Source organism: Sturnus vulgaris, chromosome 14 (assembly GCF_052056855.1).
Source record: "Sturnus vulgaris isolate bStuVul1 chromosome 14, bStuVul1.hap1, whole genome shotgun sequence".
Taxonomy (NCBI): domain Eukaryota; kingdom Metazoa; phylum Chordata; class Aves; order Passeriformes; family Sturnidae; genus Sturnus; species Sturnus vulgaris.
This window is the reverse complement of record NC_142256.1, coordinates 9,648,437-9,666,576: the sequence shown is the minus strand read 5'-3', so window position 1 is coordinate 9,666,576 and position 18,140 is coordinate 9,648,437. Positions and strand designations below refer to the sequence as shown.

At 42.2% G+C, this 18,140-nt stretch overlaps 1 protein-coding gene across 50 annotated transcripts in view; it reads right to left on the bottom strand.

Moving 5' to 3' along the window:
• Positions 1 to 1,904: 1,904 nt before the first annotated feature.
• The window catches only part of LOC148222142 (uncharacterized), an 86,744-nt gene continuing 70,508 nt past the window's right edge, over positions 1,905 to 18,140 (bottom strand). For 16 of the 50 annotated variants that reach the window (XR_015806708.1, XM_088173099.1, XM_088173092.1 and 13 more), the window contains 3 exons: positions 9,641 to 11,898; positions 7,340 to 9,535; positions 1,905 to 3,785 (listed from right to left, as the gene is read on the bottom strand). Coding sequence is in view for 23 of the 50 variants with exons in the window: in XM_088173099.1 (XP_088029225.1) it covers positions 11,822 to 11,898 (77 nt within the window). In the remaining 27 variants the exon portion in view is untranslated. Of the gene's footprint in view, positions 3,786 to 7,339; positions 9,536 to 9,640; positions 11,899 to 13,539; positions 13,595 to 18,004; positions 18,120 to 18,140 lie in introns of all 50 variants that reach the window. The other 34 variants (XR_015806699.1, XR_015806703.1, XR_015806704.1 and 31 more) reach the window with 11 other exon arrangements.

Sequence of the window (18,140 nt, the reverse complement as noted above, 5' to 3'; positions counted from 1 at the left end):
CATCTTGGAAGAAAATACATTTTATTTTAAGTTGAAGGCATTCACCTTTACAAGTAGGAAACAAAATGCCTCAGCATCTCCAAAGCCCAGAACTGGGTTTTTAATGCCTGGTGGTCATTGGCTTTAGAAAACAGAAGAGATTTTGACACTCAGGGATGTTTGTGCTGATCCCACCCAGTTAAAGCATTCAGGCACTGCCTCAGTTAAAACACAGAGTGCTCCTTAGGAGTCAGCAGGGCTGGCCAGGCTCTCTGGGACACCCAAACCACTCAGTGCCCAATTCAGCAGCACAAAGCTCAGCTTTGGATGGGAGTTTTGGGCTGTCCCCATTCACTGCCACCGCTGTCCACAGCCTGGGAGCACCAAGCACCACAGGGATCCCTCCCTCAGGGGCTGAAACAGCTCAGCCCCTTCTCAAAGAGATGCTCAGAATCACACAGGGGCCTGGCAGGTGCCAGTTTAAAATTCAGCACAAAACCAGTGCTTCTTTGTTTTGTGTGGAAGAGGAAACCCAAAGGGAAAAGCAGCAGATCCCAAACCCACAAGTTTGCTCTACACACTTGGCCGTAAAATGAAATTGGAAAGTGGCAGCTCTAGAACAAACATTCTGCAAAATGTAGGCTCTGCAGGACAGCCTGCCACAGCTGCTTCCTCCGAGAATTCCTTGTGATCATTCTTCCAGAAACACTGGACACATCCCTCCATCCCTCCTGCTCTTCTGCACACTTTCTCCTTTAAAGGGCCTTGGAGCAGCCACTCCTAGAAACCTGGAATCATTAGGGTTGGAAAAGACCTCCAAAATCATCAAGTGACTCCCGGAGCGTTTGACCTTAATACCAAGCTTAATACTGCCCCTGTCTGACCTTAATATTGAGCTTAATTAAAGCACGACCACCATAACTCAGCAAACAGATCAGCAGTGATGTGAAAATCACCTTTAGTGCATTTTAGACAAGATTTGGAGAGCAGGGTGGATTTAGATGTTTCCAGCAGCAAACAAACAGCAAAAAAATCCCAGTTTTACTGGGAGACATAATCAGAGATGAGATAAAACCAGAGAATGATGAGACCTACCTGCATCAGCCACAGCACGTCACAGAATGCAAGGTTTGTCCTCTTGAAAATCCAGGTCACTTATTCCTTAACCCTCTTCATCAGGAAAGGAGCCTGAGCCTTCTCTGCATCTTTTATTTACCCTTCTGTGACTACCATCAGCCAAGGTTTTTCACACCCTCATTTGGGATAATTATCTCCTCATGTTCGAGTTCATTGCTGATGATGGGGACTCAGTTTTTTAATCTGTTGGTGAAGCCAGATCTGTGGCATTTGGAGCCTTTTACTCACTAAGGATCCCAATGACTGAGGGATCCCAATATCCCTCCCCTCTGGTGCCATCCTCATAGCCAAACCATATTTTATAAGCCTGTACATCATTGGCAAACCCCCCTGAATTATTTGCAAACTCCCCCCGTGTTACAAGAATTCTGGTTTCTTTATTTTGCATATATACAGAGCCTGGTCCAAATATGGCTGATAAATGTATTGTATAAATAATATAAAAACTATAATAAACCCCTGCCAACTACACCAACTGTTCCTCCTCATTTTAGGGGCCTGTTTATCTTGCAGGTAAATATTTTCCCTTACCAACCTGTGTCATGAGTTTCTCCCAGTTCAGATTAGTCTGCAAAATCAAAGGAATCTGCTGATATTCCCTGGTTTCTGATGGCCTCCCATTTTGGCTGTAACCATGGTGCTGCTGGATTTATCATGGCTGCATGGCACAATGTGTATCTCATTATTCTCTCCTGGCAGCTTTGTATGGCTTTTATTTAGCTGCAAAAATAATTTACATTTTTTGAGCATCTGAATTAAAGATAGAATAGAACTATGACATCGAGAGCTGGAGATTTTATGCAAATTTATTTTAAAATATAAATCACATTTAGAATGCAAAATTACACAAATGTCTTCTACAGATCATCCATCTCTTAAAGAAATTATTTCTTTACTTTTTAAGGATAATGCCAAAACATGTTATCCATATATTTGCAATGGGAATGGAAACTTGGTAAAAAATCCCAAGTGAAATTTGGGAAGCTGATGGGATCAGTTATGTGACAAGGAATCTTTCCAGTTCTACACCAGTGACCTGACATCACTCCATGTCACCAGCCTGTGTCACACAGGAATTCCAGCTCTGCTGAAGTCTCTGGCAGATTCCTGGCTGGATTTACCCCAACCATGGGCCAAGGGACATCCAGGAAGAGCAGGGACATCACGAGTCAAGTGCTCCTGTACCCACATCACACCCCCAGCACCTGTGCCAGGACTTGTGTTACCCAAACATTCCAGAATAACATTCCTGGGAAAACCCAGCTGCTTGCATCTAATTCCAATACTCCCAAGCATCATAAATCCAGGTGTTTTCCCTGGTTTTTGGGATTTCAGAATGGAACAGACTGTACTTTTGAAGGTGGGATACAAGTGATGAGGATATTCTGACTATAGAGCCCCTCCAAACAAATAATGTGACAGTAGTTCTTTGGATTTCAAAACAATCATGGATTTTGGATACAAATTGGATCAAATTTGGATCAAATTTCCTTTACAAATTTTGATACCTTTTCTCTGCTCTAACCTCAGGTTTTCCCTTTTCTCCTCTTTTGGGGCCTGGTTGTTTTCTCATTTTCTCCTCTAACACAAAATCTCTGCCCTGGGGAAAAACTCAGTGGTTGTTTTCTTGACTTTCCAACAAAACAATCCGCGAGGTCTCAGTTTTGATGAGCAGTTTTAGCATAACATTCCTTCTACTTGATGGAAGTGACATCCAAACCATCTCAGAAATCTCCAAGCTGCCCATCCTTCTGCCACAAGGAATTCTCCACTGAGCAGTTCTATTCCCATTGCACTTAATCCTCTCAAAAAGGGGAGAATTGTTTCCTAAAGAAAAAAAAAGGCATAAAAATATTAACTGCAAATGCCCTGCTCTTTCCTTAGCTCGGCTTCTGCACTGAGGTTAAATTCAGCTCTGGAATCCAAACTAACATAGAAAATTACTTTTCCCTAAGTCAGAGCAGCTCCACGGGGTCTTTGCTATCCTGAGCACTTGTAATTCACACAGAATCACAAAATCATCAAGTCTGGAAAAGACCTCCAAGATCATCCATTCCAAACTCCACCCCAATTCCACCATATCCACTAAACCAAATCACCCACATTTCTGAGCCTCTTCTCACTATTTTCCCTATAAAAGCACCCAGCTGAATCTTCCCATCCTTTGGGCTTGTTTAATTCCACCTTTTGAAAAACTGCACAGGGAAGAAACTCCAGGATTACAATTGAAAAACTCATTAAATGATCCTCTGAAATTTACCACGTTAGAAACTTCCTGTCAGTGTTTTAAACCACACCACAAAATTCCTTAAAAGACACATAATTTTTGGTTCAGTATAAGGAAAAACTTTTAACACAAATGAACTGGATATTCTGGTGGGTGAAAACACTGAGGTTACATTTCCAATTTTATACATTTAGGGTGACAGAAGGAAAATATCTTTTCTAGACAATTATTGCTTCATCAAGGTGCTCAGAATTTGCCAAGGCTTTGTGGGCAGGATAAAGTCCCATTCCTCAAAATGACAATAATCTGGATATTTGGAGACAGCAATGTCTACCTGAAGGGCAGGAGGGTGATGGCTGTGGATGCTCAGCTTTGAATCCTGACTGGTGCTGGACCAAACACATCCAGCAGGGCATCAGAACACTGGAGAAGAGATGAAGAACTTAAAAAGGATAAAAGGAAAGTGTAAGAACGAGAAAAGTTGTAACTAAGAAGAGCTGAGTTAACTGGAGACTGGTTTAACAAATGTAGAGAAGTTTTACACCTCAGGAGGGAATTGTGCTGGTACAACCTCAGGAGCAGCTGATGTGCTGCAATCCCCACCTCGGACAATTGGATTTAAGCACGAGTTTAAGGACAAAGCTGAGCTGGGATAGTTTGTGAGATCACTATAAAAGCACAACCTTCCATTCTCCCAAACCATATGGGTTTAACTTCCCATATGGAGTGACAAAATAAAAATGTAGTCTAAAAATAGCTCTCAAAAATGCACTGGCTGAAGGCTGCTTCCTGTGCCACAATTTGATTAGCCTTGTGTTTTATTTCTTCAGCAGAGATTTCCATTTATCTCTGATTTGGAGCATGAAAAGCTGTTTTTATAGCTGTAAGCAGAGGAGAAAAAGGCATTCGGGAAACAAATATAGAGAGAGCTCTTGTGGCTTTACAGGAGCTGCAGGCACAAGGAAAATGATTTTAGAGCAGCACAAAAGTGATGCAGGGAGAGGATTTCTCCTTCAATCTGCACTGAAGTTCCCTGTCAGCACAGTGCAGGGCATTACATATTCCATGGAGCTCTGGAGGAACCTAAAGGAGCCAGAAATTGTCAGAGCAGAAATCCCCCGTGCAGAGGGAGCAGTGCTGGCCCTGACAGCTCCTTCTGGCCACCAGCACAGCCCCGGGAGCTGCTCCTGCCCTGATGGATGGCATGGAGAGCAAACATTCCCACCCGGGCTCTGCTGGAAGGTGCCTCCTCAAAAATCACAGGTTTATTTCGTTTTGGAGTGGGGTTTTTTTTTGTCTTTTTTGGGGGGGATTTTTGGTTGTTTTTTGTTGTTGTTGCTGCTGGGTGGTTTTTGTTTGTTTGTTTGTTTAGTTTAGTTTAGTTTTGGTGGGGATTTTTTTTTTTTTTTGTTTTGGGTTTTTTTTGGGTTTTTTTTTCAGGGGAAAAAAATATATCAGCCCTCCTCGAATGCTGTGTCAGGTGTTGGGCTGCTCGCTGCAAGAGAGAATTGAAGGAGCTGGAGCAAGTCCAGAGCTGGGGATGGAGCTGGGAATGGAGCTGGGAAGGGGCTGGAGCACCAGGAGGGGCTGAGGGAGCTGGGAAAGGGGCTCAGCCTGGAGAAAAGGGGGATCAGGAGGAATTTCTGGCTCTGCACAACTCCCTGACAGGAGGGGACAGCCACGGGAGATTCGGGCTCTGCTCCCAGGGAACAGGGACTGGAGGAGAGGGAACGGCCTCGAGTTGCACCAGGGGAGGCTTAGATTGGATTTTAGAGAATTTTTCTTCATGGAAAGGGTTGTAAAGCATTGGAACGGGCTACCCAAGGCAACGATGGAGTCACCATCCCTGCAAGTGCTCAAAAACCCTGTGGATGTGGCACTTGGGGACATGGCTTAGTGGTGAACACGGGGGTGGTGATGGGTTGACAATTGAACTCAACGACCTTAAAGTTTTTTCCCTTTTTAATGATTCCACGATGCTAAATTTTAAATTCCTTCCTGGAGCAGGGAGCAGACCATCATCCAGGCACCTGGAGATCTGCTGGTGGCATCCAAGACCTGAAAGCCCTGGCTTTGAAGGAGGAGGAGGGAAGATCAATCTTCGTGGGAGCCTCCTGACATCAAGGAAGACCTGAGTCACCACTTGAGGACAAGAAGGAAATGTCCCAGCTGGGCTCCTCAGGGATTACTTCCCCCATGCTGGAGAAGCCAGGCTCCAGTGAGGTATTTCTCATTATTTGTGTCTTTTGCCAAAATAAGTAAAGAAATAAATAGCAGATAACGAAAAGAATTCACATACAACTTTCCAGGATGGTGGAGAAAACAATGTCTTGCTTTTCCAGCATTTCAATTTTCCCACATCCCTGGGTTGGCCTGGGTTTATTCAGGTTTATGGGCTTCCTACAGGCTCTGGCACTGCACACTCTGTGCATGCTTTGGGACAGTTTCTGTCCTATTTCTGCATTAATATTTGTTACTGTGGATGCAAAAGTTAAATAAAACTGAGAAAAAACTGGGCTTGTAAGAAAAAGATGCCCCTCTCCTCAGCATAAAAGGGAGAGAGCAATGGCAGGATGGGGTTGGGAAGGGAGGAGCAAATCCCAGAATAAATGAAAGGTCCAACCCTTCACTCTCCAGGAATCTGGAGTGGGAAAAAGCCAGACTGAAGTCCAGGAGTCTGCACTGGACACTGGACACACATCACAGCACAGCCCAGCATCTTCCACAGTGCACAATAAAGTTCTTCTATTTGATATTTTTTTTCTCTCTCTTCAGTTTCTTAAAGCTCTAGGAATGATTTTCCCAATCTGAGCAAAAGCTCAGCTCTCCCCCTTAAGAGAGATCTTTGTAATATCTAAGAAATATTAAAATCTAAAGAGAGGAAAGAAAATAAATCTAAGAGTGGGAAGAGGCTGTAAAAGCATAGGCAGAGAAAGGATTAGAAACCAGCTTTTCTCGAAAGAATTTATAGAGAGAAAAGAAAAATCCAACACTTTGGAAACAATTATTTACAGAGTTCAAAGTGTTTGGCACCCTTTGCTTGGGTAAGATAAGGGGCAACAAACAGCACCCACAGTCAGGAGGAGTTTAACCCAATTACTCCTGTCAGCAAAACTAATTTTACCAAGCACATTTCTGCCAGGAAGAACGCTTTCCTTGCTTCCCATTCGTTTTTACATTGCTAATAAGTCTCTTAGCAGTGGATTAGAAGAGCCTCTTCAGCCAGGAGCAGGAGGATCGCCCTGAGCGCTCCCAGCTCCGGAAAAATCCTGATTGGAGCCGGGGGGAATTTCGCCCGAGGAGCTTCCCTGCAGGTGTTTGGGGCCCTGGCTGTGACTTGTGTCATTACAGAAATTACTGCACACTGGCAGCATTCAGGAACGGGCTCTGGGACTGCTCTGACCCCTGGCACCCAGAAATCAGAGGGTGTTTTTAGGGCTACATGACCACAGAGGGAGAGAGGACCCACCTGCCCGATAACTGGATAAGGCTCACAAACCTTAAAAATACCAAAATCTATCTGAAGCATCCCAAATGCCCCCATCACCTGCTGAGCCCAGGTAAACCCTTTAAGGCAATGTAAGTTCAGAAGAATCTAATTTCAGTAAAAAAAAAAAAAAAAATAAAAAAGATGGATGAGAGGCAAGGATGATCAAGGACAGCCCTCTCCGGGTGGATGCCACTTTCCCCAGCTCCAGATGGGGAACATTTCCCGAGGAGATGCTGAAAAGCCCCTGGCTGTGCTCTCTGGAAGTGAACAGCAGCAGGAGCTGCACCAAGGCAGGAAGATGAGCAGTGGATATGGTAGACAGAGAATTTAAACTTCTTGACTCATCCCCAGAACAATCTGAAGAAATATTCAGTCTCTTTGTGGAAAAATACAATTTTATCAACTCTGCTGAAGGCAGTGAGAAGCCCCAGGCTGCCCTTGGCACCTCACCTGCACCTGGAAAATTAATGAAGGGTCCTAATTAATCCAGAGAAGTGCTCACTTACGCAAAGAAAATATTTAGATGATGGAGAAGAGGATCAGCTTCCAGCTTTGGATATTCTGGGCAACTCTGTGATCCATGTGTAGGCACCTCACTGAAGAGCAGGGATTGGAGGTGTCCATGTCCATCCCAAGCACTATAAGAAATCATCTGACATCTAAATCCAGCACACAGAAAAGAGGCTGAATTCATGAAGTCAAGTTATTCCATTTTAATTCTCACTTTCTGGTTTTTGTTCCAAAGGCTTTGCAGCAATTCATGTCAAAGAGCCAAGTAAATATTTTCTTGTGCTGTGTGGAAGATGATGTCAGGCAGTGATGGGAGTGAAATACTGACTTTGTAAAACTGTTTGTACCTCTGATAGGATTGACTCATTTTGTGAGATTATAGAAAATGCATTCCATGATTACATACACCCCTAGAGACCCTGTGGAGGTGAGATTCTGCATCTCACTATGTTATTTAACCAGGGAAAAATGGACTAAGTAAATAAAAAATCTGCAGGATGTGACTTCATCATGCACTGTTGACACCTGCTTCTATGATTTAAAGGATGTTACTAAGAATATCAGGGTTGCTAATGTAAATGATGAAGAAATCAGAGGTCAATCATATAATAATAAATATTAGCATAGGTTTCCCAAGGCCAGAAGTGCCTGCAATGGTAATTGGAATTATGATTTTACTCCTGAATTATGTGATACTGAAAACACTTTGTTCTCTGCTGCTTTCCTGGAACTGCTCCATTAAAGCCAAGGAGACAAACTCTCCAATTGTATTGAATCCAAGAATTAATGTCTCCTTTTCATGAGCATGCTTTATCTTTCATGTAGGCACCCCCCTCACCCTGTACATGAAGGTGCTGTGTTCGAGGGGTGTCCCTTGTGTTCCTGCTGCTGATCTGAGGATGCAGCACCCCAACTCTGCCATCCCTGTTGGATATTCAGGATAAGGTGGAAAAGGAGGAAAACTCCTCCAAGCAGCACTGCAGGCACAAAGGAAACATCAAATCCTTCCTCAACCACAAGCCACTTCCCTATGGAACACCAGGATAAAATGCTCTCAAAGTGCATTAATGCAACAGCCAATATATTAAATTTGATGAAAGACTGGTCCCAACAATATGGTTTAAATTGACAGAATACATGAAGCTCATGGCACTATTTACAGCATCTCTGAATTACTCTGGACACACAGAAAACACACACACAAATAAAAAAGTGTCTGCAGCTTCAGAATAATTCATTTTGGAGTTATCCAGCAACATCTTGTGCAGCAAAAAAATCAGCCCAGCAGCCAGGCTGGTGCTGGGAGAAAATTCCAGAGGGTGAAGGGCTGGCAGTGTCTTTAAAGCACTGAGTGTCATCCTTCCCCACCTCCAGACACCCCTCCCTGCACTGCAGGCTGCTGTCCCAGAGCAATCTGAAAGTCAGAAGCAGCTCCACGAAAATATTTCCAGTAACAGGAATTGCTGGGTGCTGCCTGTCTTACCTGGGGATTCCTGCCAGCACCGCAGACAGCTTTGGAAATGCTGCAAAATCTTATTTTTGCAAGGCAAAACCCCCCAAAAACTAATCTTCTAATGCTGCCTGAATATTTTTGGGCTGTTTTCCTTTCATGCCTGTAACTCCTTGCTGATGGGCAGCTCTCAGGAGTCGTGTTGGAGCTGGTGTCTAATGCTGGAAGAAATCGGGATACGCCACGAGTGTTTCAGCGCGGTTACACAAAAGTCTAAAATTAGGTCATAAATTATATAATCTTGAAAGGAAACAACAAATTTAATGACTATGCCAAACCAGAGATAAAAGCTGAGGAAGGAAATAGCATCTTGCTCATTAAATATTAAGGATCAGATCCTTCAAACATTTTCCAGTGATGAACTCTGTGGGAGCTTGGCATCTGTATTTGTGTGTGTTCTATAGAATGTGCTTATACATCATATACAAGTGCTGGGTGTGATTTATGGAGCACACACACATAGTAAGTATATTTATAATGCATAAATACATTCCATCAAGAGCAGAGAAGGTGATTAGTGAGAGTTTCCTAAGAGGTTTAATCAGATATTTTGATGGCTTATTTCCAGTGTTGCTCCAAAAGCATTTTTCATTACAGGGCACTGGGAGAGAGCAGGTAGAGGAATCTCCTTTTCCCACTTACAGCAGCTTTCACATCACATCCTCAGTGGGGCTGAAGAACCCTGTAAAGGAAGAAAGATTACCGAGATATAACAATGGATTTGAAAATTCCCTGCAACCTTTGAATCCCTCCCCTAACGCCGCTGTGCCCCAGCCTTTCTTCTCACCTTACACGAGGCAAATCTGGTTTGATCTGTCTGAAACAACGCAGGGGCGAGGTCTTGTGCATGTTCCCTTAAAAGTTGGATGGGATTCCCTCGGGCTCGATGGCTGTGCTGATGTCCTGAGTATGTTAATGAGAGGGAACGGGAATCTCTGATGGAAAAAGGCAGATAGCACTCCCGTCCTTGCTGTCGTCAAAGCCTCTCTGATAACCATGTCCTTTTCTTCAAAGATTTGAGTCATTTGTGGATTGACTACATAATCCTTGTGCTGGAGCCTGGGAAAAACTGCTGTTGATGCCCTTGGCAAATTCTTAGCCTAAAAAAAAGCATGAAAAAGAGGACCAAGTAATTTCAATTCCATAAAATACATTAAATGCAGCACACAGGTATGTAAATGGGTAACTCCATAACTGTAATTTGCCCATTTAGAGCCTGATCTAAAGGCTATAAAAGTTAATTTGAAATCTTTTCATTGATTTTAATGGCCTTTAGATCAGGCCCATATTATTCACTACATATCATGTTTGTTTCAGTGCAAAAGTGTATTTATGTAAAATGTGAGTTATGTGGATTATAGCACGTGCAGATGCACTGCTTATTGTGAAAGGGCAAAGCTTGTGAAATTTACTGGCTTTAGCAACACACATAAAATACAAAAAACCAAAATAAAGTCCCAAATAATGATTAGACATTTTAAAAGTGAGATTTAAAAAAATATGAGTAGGCCTTATTTCATTATATACTAATACAACCTAAATGTATTTTAAGGATCATGAAATCCAAATGGAAATTTGCACAATTCCTCATTTCCGACTGCAGCAGTTCAACAAAAAAATTACATGTAAATGATTCAAAACCTCTCAAAGAAACAGCACTCTTTTTTTTCTAATTTGGGGAGAAGGAAAAAAAAAAAAAAGGGTTTCAACCCAAGCTCAGCAAGGGATAACAGCATTACAGGCACTGCATGGAGAATTTAGCCACTCATAATTCCAAATCCCTCTCAAATGCTTTATTGCTATAAGGTGGCTCATAGCAGCCTCTACACAACAGGACTCCCATAGCATTAACCATGAGAGATAGGCTTCCAGAAAGAAACTATAGCAAAGTAATTGTAAATCTCTAATGATGCATAAAACCGAGCTGAATTGGTCCTGAATTCTCAGCATAAAAGAAATGAACCATCAGAAGAACCAATTCTGGTGGCAGTATAACACACCCCAGTGTGGAAACTGTTTATGGTGTTTGCTGCAGTGGAAATATTCCCACTAATATGTAAGGGACAGGAATTCATTAAAAAGGCCTGAATGCTGCAGCTTCTTGGGATGCCACATGTGACACTAAAAACAATTTGTTAGCCAAAAAGAAAACCTTGTCAGTACCAAAGCAGGTCATTGGCTCAGTCAGTGCCCGTTTGCTGTGCAATAAATTCAGTGGGACCTGCAGGGTTTTAAACTCACCTTGCAAGACCTCCAGGGTGGTTTTGTGCATCTTGGGGGGTTTGGCAGCACCAGGCTGAGCTTTGTTGGAACTGTGCACACCAAGGTGTCCCCTGGGCTGCTTGGACAGACCAAAGTGAAGCCTCATCCCCCTCCAAAAAATCCTGTGCCTGACAGGACATCTGACCTGGGAGCTCCAGTGGTGGCCTCAAGGGGACATGGCCATAAACACCTGAGACACCTGTCTGTGTTAAAACCCAAACTCTTCATTTTCCTTACAAAGTTCAGCCAATTCCCACCAGATAAACACCCAATAAAATATTTAAAACCATAATTAACGATACCATTTAATTAATTCGCAGTGCAATCCACAGACTCCACCAACATACCTGGCACAAACCTGGACCCTCACCAGTTAATCCATCACTGTCCAGAGGCACCTTGCTCCAGGAACAGATCAGATGGAATATCTGGGAGCCCAGGAATGCAAGAACAAGAGGCTGCACACATTTCCCCACACAGCCTCACCCAGGAGCTCCAGTGTGGCCACAAACACCAATTTTTTTGAGGCGAGGAACTGTCGTGCTTTTGCGTCCAGTAGATCTCTGGATTTTTTTTTTTTTTTTGGCACTTCCAAGAGGTGTGGGATCATGGGATGAAGCTTTTCTGGCACCAGGGCATCTGTCCAGTGAGAAGGAGATTGACAGGGCTGGAATGGTTGGGTTTGTTTGTTTTCTCATTTCACAACTCAGAAGAGCCAGACATCTGAGAGCTCGGATGCTTCATTGCACGGTGTCAAAACCAGCAGAGGCACAGATTTGAAATCTGCATACGTGGACAAAAAGAGGGCGTATTTGAAATTAATTACAATTTCTAGGCACTACCCAGAGAACAATATTTACCCATAATAAGCATGCACCAAGGAATGGCACATTTACTGCACGGTTTTTAGTGAAGCTGCAGTTTTCCACACTTGCGTGTAGGACTCCAAGGCTTAACCAGGACTTTTCATTTTATAAAAGCATTTTAAAGAATTCTCTTATAAAAATAAATTAAATATCACTGATTTAAAGACAAGCTAAAATGAAATGAAATGCAAATGACCCACTGGGACTTCCTATGCTTGCAGTTTATTTGTATCACGCACAACACATCAGTTTTAAAACATCCCATAACTCTGTATAGGTGTTACAGTCTAACCTATAATCCTCGTAGAAATTCTGGGAAGAAAAGGTAAGAAATTTTAAAAGGGAAAAAATAAAATAAAATAATAATAGTAAAAATATTGGTCTCACTCTGTTTCAACTATAGATAAAGAAATAGGTGAAGAAATGAAATTTTAGTAATAAATATCCTCCTTGTGCATACATATAACAATAAAGGAATAGGAAAAGTGAGAAAAGAGGGGTGACCCACAGCAGGTGTAAATGAAAAATTAATTAATTCACACTGCTACAAACTTCCATCTCATTGGTGAGGGGCTGGCACTGTAACCCTCCTTTTATTTACCTCTGATTTAGGGGTCTTACCCTGTGAGCAATTTATGGGTGCTCATTTTGGAAATAAAAATCCAAACTAGTGGACCCATTTCCCTGAGGATCCCACAGCAGGAAGTGCTGTCCAAGATGCTCCAGAGCTGACCCCTCTCTATTCCAAGGTACCTCCATTTTCCCCAATCAAATCAGAACAACTCTAATTAAAGGTAAACAAGAAGCTAAAGTGAGATGAATGGTTTATAGGTGCTTCATGCTTCTCTACATTGATTAATAGATAAAGAATTCATCCCTCCACCAAATTAGTTGACAAACCCTGCTGTAATTACTCCCTGTACACGGTGATCTGGAGGCACAGGGAGCTCCAGCAGGGACTGAGCTCCAGCTCCCTCCAAGGATATTTTGTGCTGCATGGCTGCACCCACCAGGTATTTACATTCCACGAATCTTGTCTCTGTATTCCGAGTTTCTCAATATGGTTTTCGTTTGAAATTAAAGCAGGGGTGGTCACTTTTTCATGGAATGCCATTACTTGTGAATCAGGTTTGCAGCATGGGCAGGTGCCCTGGACTTTGCTATTTCTTGGCTTTGGGAGTTAAATTTTTCCTTTTGTTTTCCTGGTGTTGTCCTGCACGTCACTCTGCTCTGTGAGCAGCAAACACGATTTTCTTTCGCCTATGGATGAAATTTTGTGAAAGCAGAGCATTTTCCACCTCAAAATGAAGCCCAAGGTTGATCCAGAAGACACCTGACCACTCCTAAAGCGCTACAAGAGAAAAGCATTTCAGGGCCTGCACCAAATATTGCCTGGCCACCATGGACCAGGCTGGAGGCATCCAGAGATGGGCTCCAACTTTTGGAGAATGCATTGATGGAGTTATTTTTAAGGAGTTTGCTATTAGAATAATTAGTGATTATTAGGGTAGGAACCAGCAGCTGGTGGATACAGGGTTTAGTCTCCTTCATTGATTACCTTCCAGTTCAAGTTTTGCAAGGAGGATCCAGCCCATGAGATGGAGATCCATGTGCTGGAAAAACAGGAATCAATAAATCTATTCGGAAAAACATAATTTCATTTTCCTTCTTAACCAGAAATTGAGGTACACACATTTCACCCTCCCTGCTTTTCCCTGACTTAAATATATCCTGTGTTATGTAAGTAATTGTTTTGAACCCACTCTAGGACACAGCCAGAGACATGACTCCAATAACACATTATCAGTAAAACAAAGCAAAACAGTTTCATGTCCCTGCTGGGTTTGTATATCCACTCTTAAATGAGCAGATTGTCTCATTATTCACCCTGATCTGGTCATTGTATGCTTAGTCACAGCTGTCACAACAGGTGCCCCAGCAGCCTCCCCCTCCGTGGCACTGCCTTTGCTCTCTGGAGTTTGTTGTCACATTCCTCTGGTGGCTTTGCTCTTCCCTCTCTGGCTCTTTCCAGGCTCACCTTGCTCATTCCCTCTGGGATCATCCAGGGCTGGCAGACTCAGGGTATAACAAACCTTCCTGGTGGCCATCGGTTCTTCACGAGCTGATGTTCCTCATCCCATCACACAAAACCAATTTATCCATCAGCCTTGGCCATGGTCGTCTTGCCTGGACTTTTCCCTTCTCTCCCAGTATCTCCAGTGACCACTTTTCCTCACGGAATTAGAAATTCCAGGACGAGGCAGGGCTAGAGGCTGATTCCTCCACTAGACCAGACCATGCCAAGCGACAGCAGGAGTCTCCAGTGAGTCGAGAATTTCCATGGGCTCTTGTCCAACATTATATTTAACAAGAAAATTCTTTGAAAACAGCTTTTATGCCCCAAGATATCATCTCTTCCCTTTTATTTCTCTTTAACGTCCTTCAGTGGTGGTTTGGGGTTCCCAGGGTTGAGTGCAGAGCTGCTCCCCTCCTGTTCCTCTGCTCTCACTGCAGATTTATACATCACATTTTCCCACTGAGCTTAGCACTCACTGGGGATCTTTTACTGCCGAAAATCCTGCGAGTTCTTCAATTACCAGCACTGTGCCACTGTGCACTAACAAACTTTATCTAATACAGCAGCATATCAAACATTTTTAGTTCTGTAACAAATGTTTTCTTAGCTGGAAGCAAATCTCCTCTGATATTAAAGTGCCTCCAAATAAAGAGACAATTTTACATGAATTTTTTTTCTATTGTCTTCAAGGAATATATTGCAGGTTAAGGGCAAAATATACACAATTCAAGCTCTTTTATGTTTTGTAGACATCAGATTTTAGGGTCTAATTCCTGAAATGATGTAATCCATCAGTCCCACTGAATTCCAAAGGCTGGTGAGGGAGAAACTAGACTGAAAGCCAGGAATGTAACCTGTATCAATCCCCTGAAGCACTGAAAAGATTTCTATAATTTTCCTTCAATAAAATTACAAAGGAGCAAGGAAAATATCCACCTCTTGATTTACAGAATAAATAAATTCAGTGCACCACTACTACTACTACCACCATTTGTTTTCTCTCTAAAAATCTAGAGTTAGGGGCTAAAACAGGTATTTCTCTCTCAAGTTTTGTCCTTTTGGAATTAAAATCTTCTTTTCTCCCTTATTTACCCTTCCAGCCTTGCCCTCCCCATCCTGCAGCACAGGATATTTCTACAAAAACACAACTCCTTACAGCTGAGAATAAAGTTTTACCAAAATCTTCAATACGTTGCCACCATTTTTAATGCAATTTATTGCCTGAAAACCAAAAGTAGAGGCAGGGTCGTGTTCATCCAGATTTCTCTTGGTCACCTCCACTTTAAATAATTCATCCTCTCTGTTAGATTTTACAACTCTTTGGGAGTATTAATTAGCACAGGGAGCTAAATTGACTTAAATTCTTTCTGCCTTAAAACTGAGTAGGGAATTAATTTCTCTCTTATTCTCCCTCTTCTCCCATGTTACTTAAAAAGCAAAATAATTATTTCTGGTGTTTGTGGCTTAAGCTTTTCCAGGATGGGGAGTGCCCCAGGCTGAACTAAATGGGAGCAGCAATACCTGAATGCAGCTGAATGCAGGTATGGACTGATGGTCAAGAAAATATAAATCTGCAAAAAATATCAACAAATTTAGAGGGAGGAACAAATCTGAGGGGTGATTTGGTGGGGAACAAACCAGAACAGAAAGTTGCTATCCTACAAAACCAGCAGTGCAAAGGATCTGAAGGAAAGGAGCTTGGCCACTGCTTTGTACTTTTTGTCTTTATTGGGGTTTTTTTGGTGGTGGTTTTGGAGGGGGTTTCTTTACCTTGTTCTGATTGCTTTATTTCATGGCTTGGCTTAACATACTTTCTCCAAAAAATCATTGGCCAGGAGAAAAGAAACCTCAATTCCTCCAGACCAAAGGGACAATTGTCCCTCCACCAAAGGGACAAACTCCTCTCATGGGGCAGGAAGCTGGAGGTTTGAGCCCCCTCTCGTTTTCAGCATTTCTATCCTTACAAAACCTTTATCTTCCATATTATTAAGCTCTTCCTACTCCAAGATCCCAAAAAAGTGGCTGTGTCAACCACCCAGCCTGGAGTTCAAGGCCTTTATGGGTGAGGAGACATTTTAGAGCATAATAACAACACAAAATCTTGATCAAAGATTGTCAGAGAGCTGGAATTACCAGTGGCTATCAGTCAATAATTGTTGGAGTCAGTGATGGATAAGGGATAACCCTTCCCAAGCAATTCTGCTGTGGGAATGAGAAAAGCAGCTGGAAGGAATTCATAACTAGAACCTCGCAGAGCTCAGAGAAATGTGATGTATAAACAGATTATTATTTCCTGTGGATATTGATGATAAATGAACTGGATTTGGTATGTCTGGGAAATATCACCACCCTCCAAGCCACCTCAGCTCCCTGTGGCTGAAGGCAAAAACCTCTCCTGCAACTTATGAGAACTCAGAAAAAAAAAAAAGAAAGCGCTGAATATCTGGGTCGTTAGAAATACAAAAGTTGCACATTCCTCTTGCACATTTTTCATTTAATTAGTATTTCCTGCGGGCTTTCAGTGTAATGAGTCATTGATTATTGCAAGGAGTGCTTTGTAGGGTAAATTAATTCATTTAAGAGAAACAGTAAGAAGTGTTAAGTAGCTGGATAAATAAATAAAAGGCAAAGTGTTTTGGTCATTTAGTTGCAAGTCAGGCCCAGGGGACCCCCATTTCTCTAAATCAGCTACTCAGTGAGCACACCAATACCTGCCCTCCTCTTTCCTTCTCTTTGCCTATACCTACAGCTTTTATCAAATATGAAAAATCCCTATAGATAAAGCAAAAATAAAGAAAAATCTGTTCCTCTGCTGAAAATCAGACTCTCTTTCCCAACCTGATAGCTAATTACATGAGAAAATACATGCAAAAAATTAAGTTCCCACTTAATTTAGAGAAAACTTCCATTTGCTGTATGTTCATTTCGAGTAAAATACAGAATTTCCGGGAAGAAAATAAAGCAGAAAGAGTACATTAAGAATTAAGGTCAAAAAGAGAAAAAGGTGAAGACTGGAAGAACTGGTTGTACCTGTGACATTAATCTTAAAACACGGGCATGGGACAGGACTAAGGATATCTAAGGATGCATTACCTGGCTTTTCACAGGGCTTCCAAAAAGATATTCTGGGGAAAAAGCCATTGAAACAAGAAACCTCTTCAATGCAAACAAAGATGGAAAAGGAGGAATTTTCCTCCTTGGGACATCCCTGATTCTTCTTAGCTGAAGATAAATTGGTATTTATCAATATGTTTATGCAGGATTTACCAACCCAGTCAGCAACTTTTGAGAGTTCCACACAGGGGAAATAAAAAAACAATATAATTCCTCATGACTTACCTCGAGCCCATTCCCACCATGAACGAGCCAGGATCACAAAAGATTTGGCACCACTAAAATATGGGTTATAGTTTGTGAAGATCCCAAACTCCCTGCAGTGCTAAACTCCATAAATCCTGGGGAAATGTTGCCTCGTATTTGGACTGAACACAGAGCTACAACATCCTTTGGTGATTTTTATTGCTAAGAGGGGTTCCCAATATGCTGGGAGGAAATTTCTTTCCATTGGTCTCCTTTTGTCTTTACAAAATTTGCCTTTTGCTGCCTCCAGACTTGGAGACTGAATTTTAGGTGTTGGTCAGAAACACTCCATGAAAAACCAAGCACAGAAAGGCAACAACCACTTCAGTTTCCAAATGTTTCAATTCGCACAGTGAAGAAAGAGAGGAAAAAAATACCTTTATACAGGAAATTATTCATAGAAATCACAATCTAAGTAGGGGAAATGCTAAATTCGAGAAGTAAATTAGTCATTTATAATATGCACTCAGATCTAGTCTGAGATGTGCTATTAACTCATTTTAAGCTGCAAAACTCTGGGGACAAGAGCCACATTTTCCATGTTGGGACTTGCAGAGTCAAATTTAAACCCATTAATGGTACTCACCAAGCAGCAGCGCTCTGAGGTGGCCTCACTGAGCAAGGCAGAGTCCTGACAGAGCAAATTCCATTTATCCAAGGTTCTTCTTCCAGTAAGGAACAGTTATCAGGCTACATAAAAGCTGAATTAAAAACCTCAATTT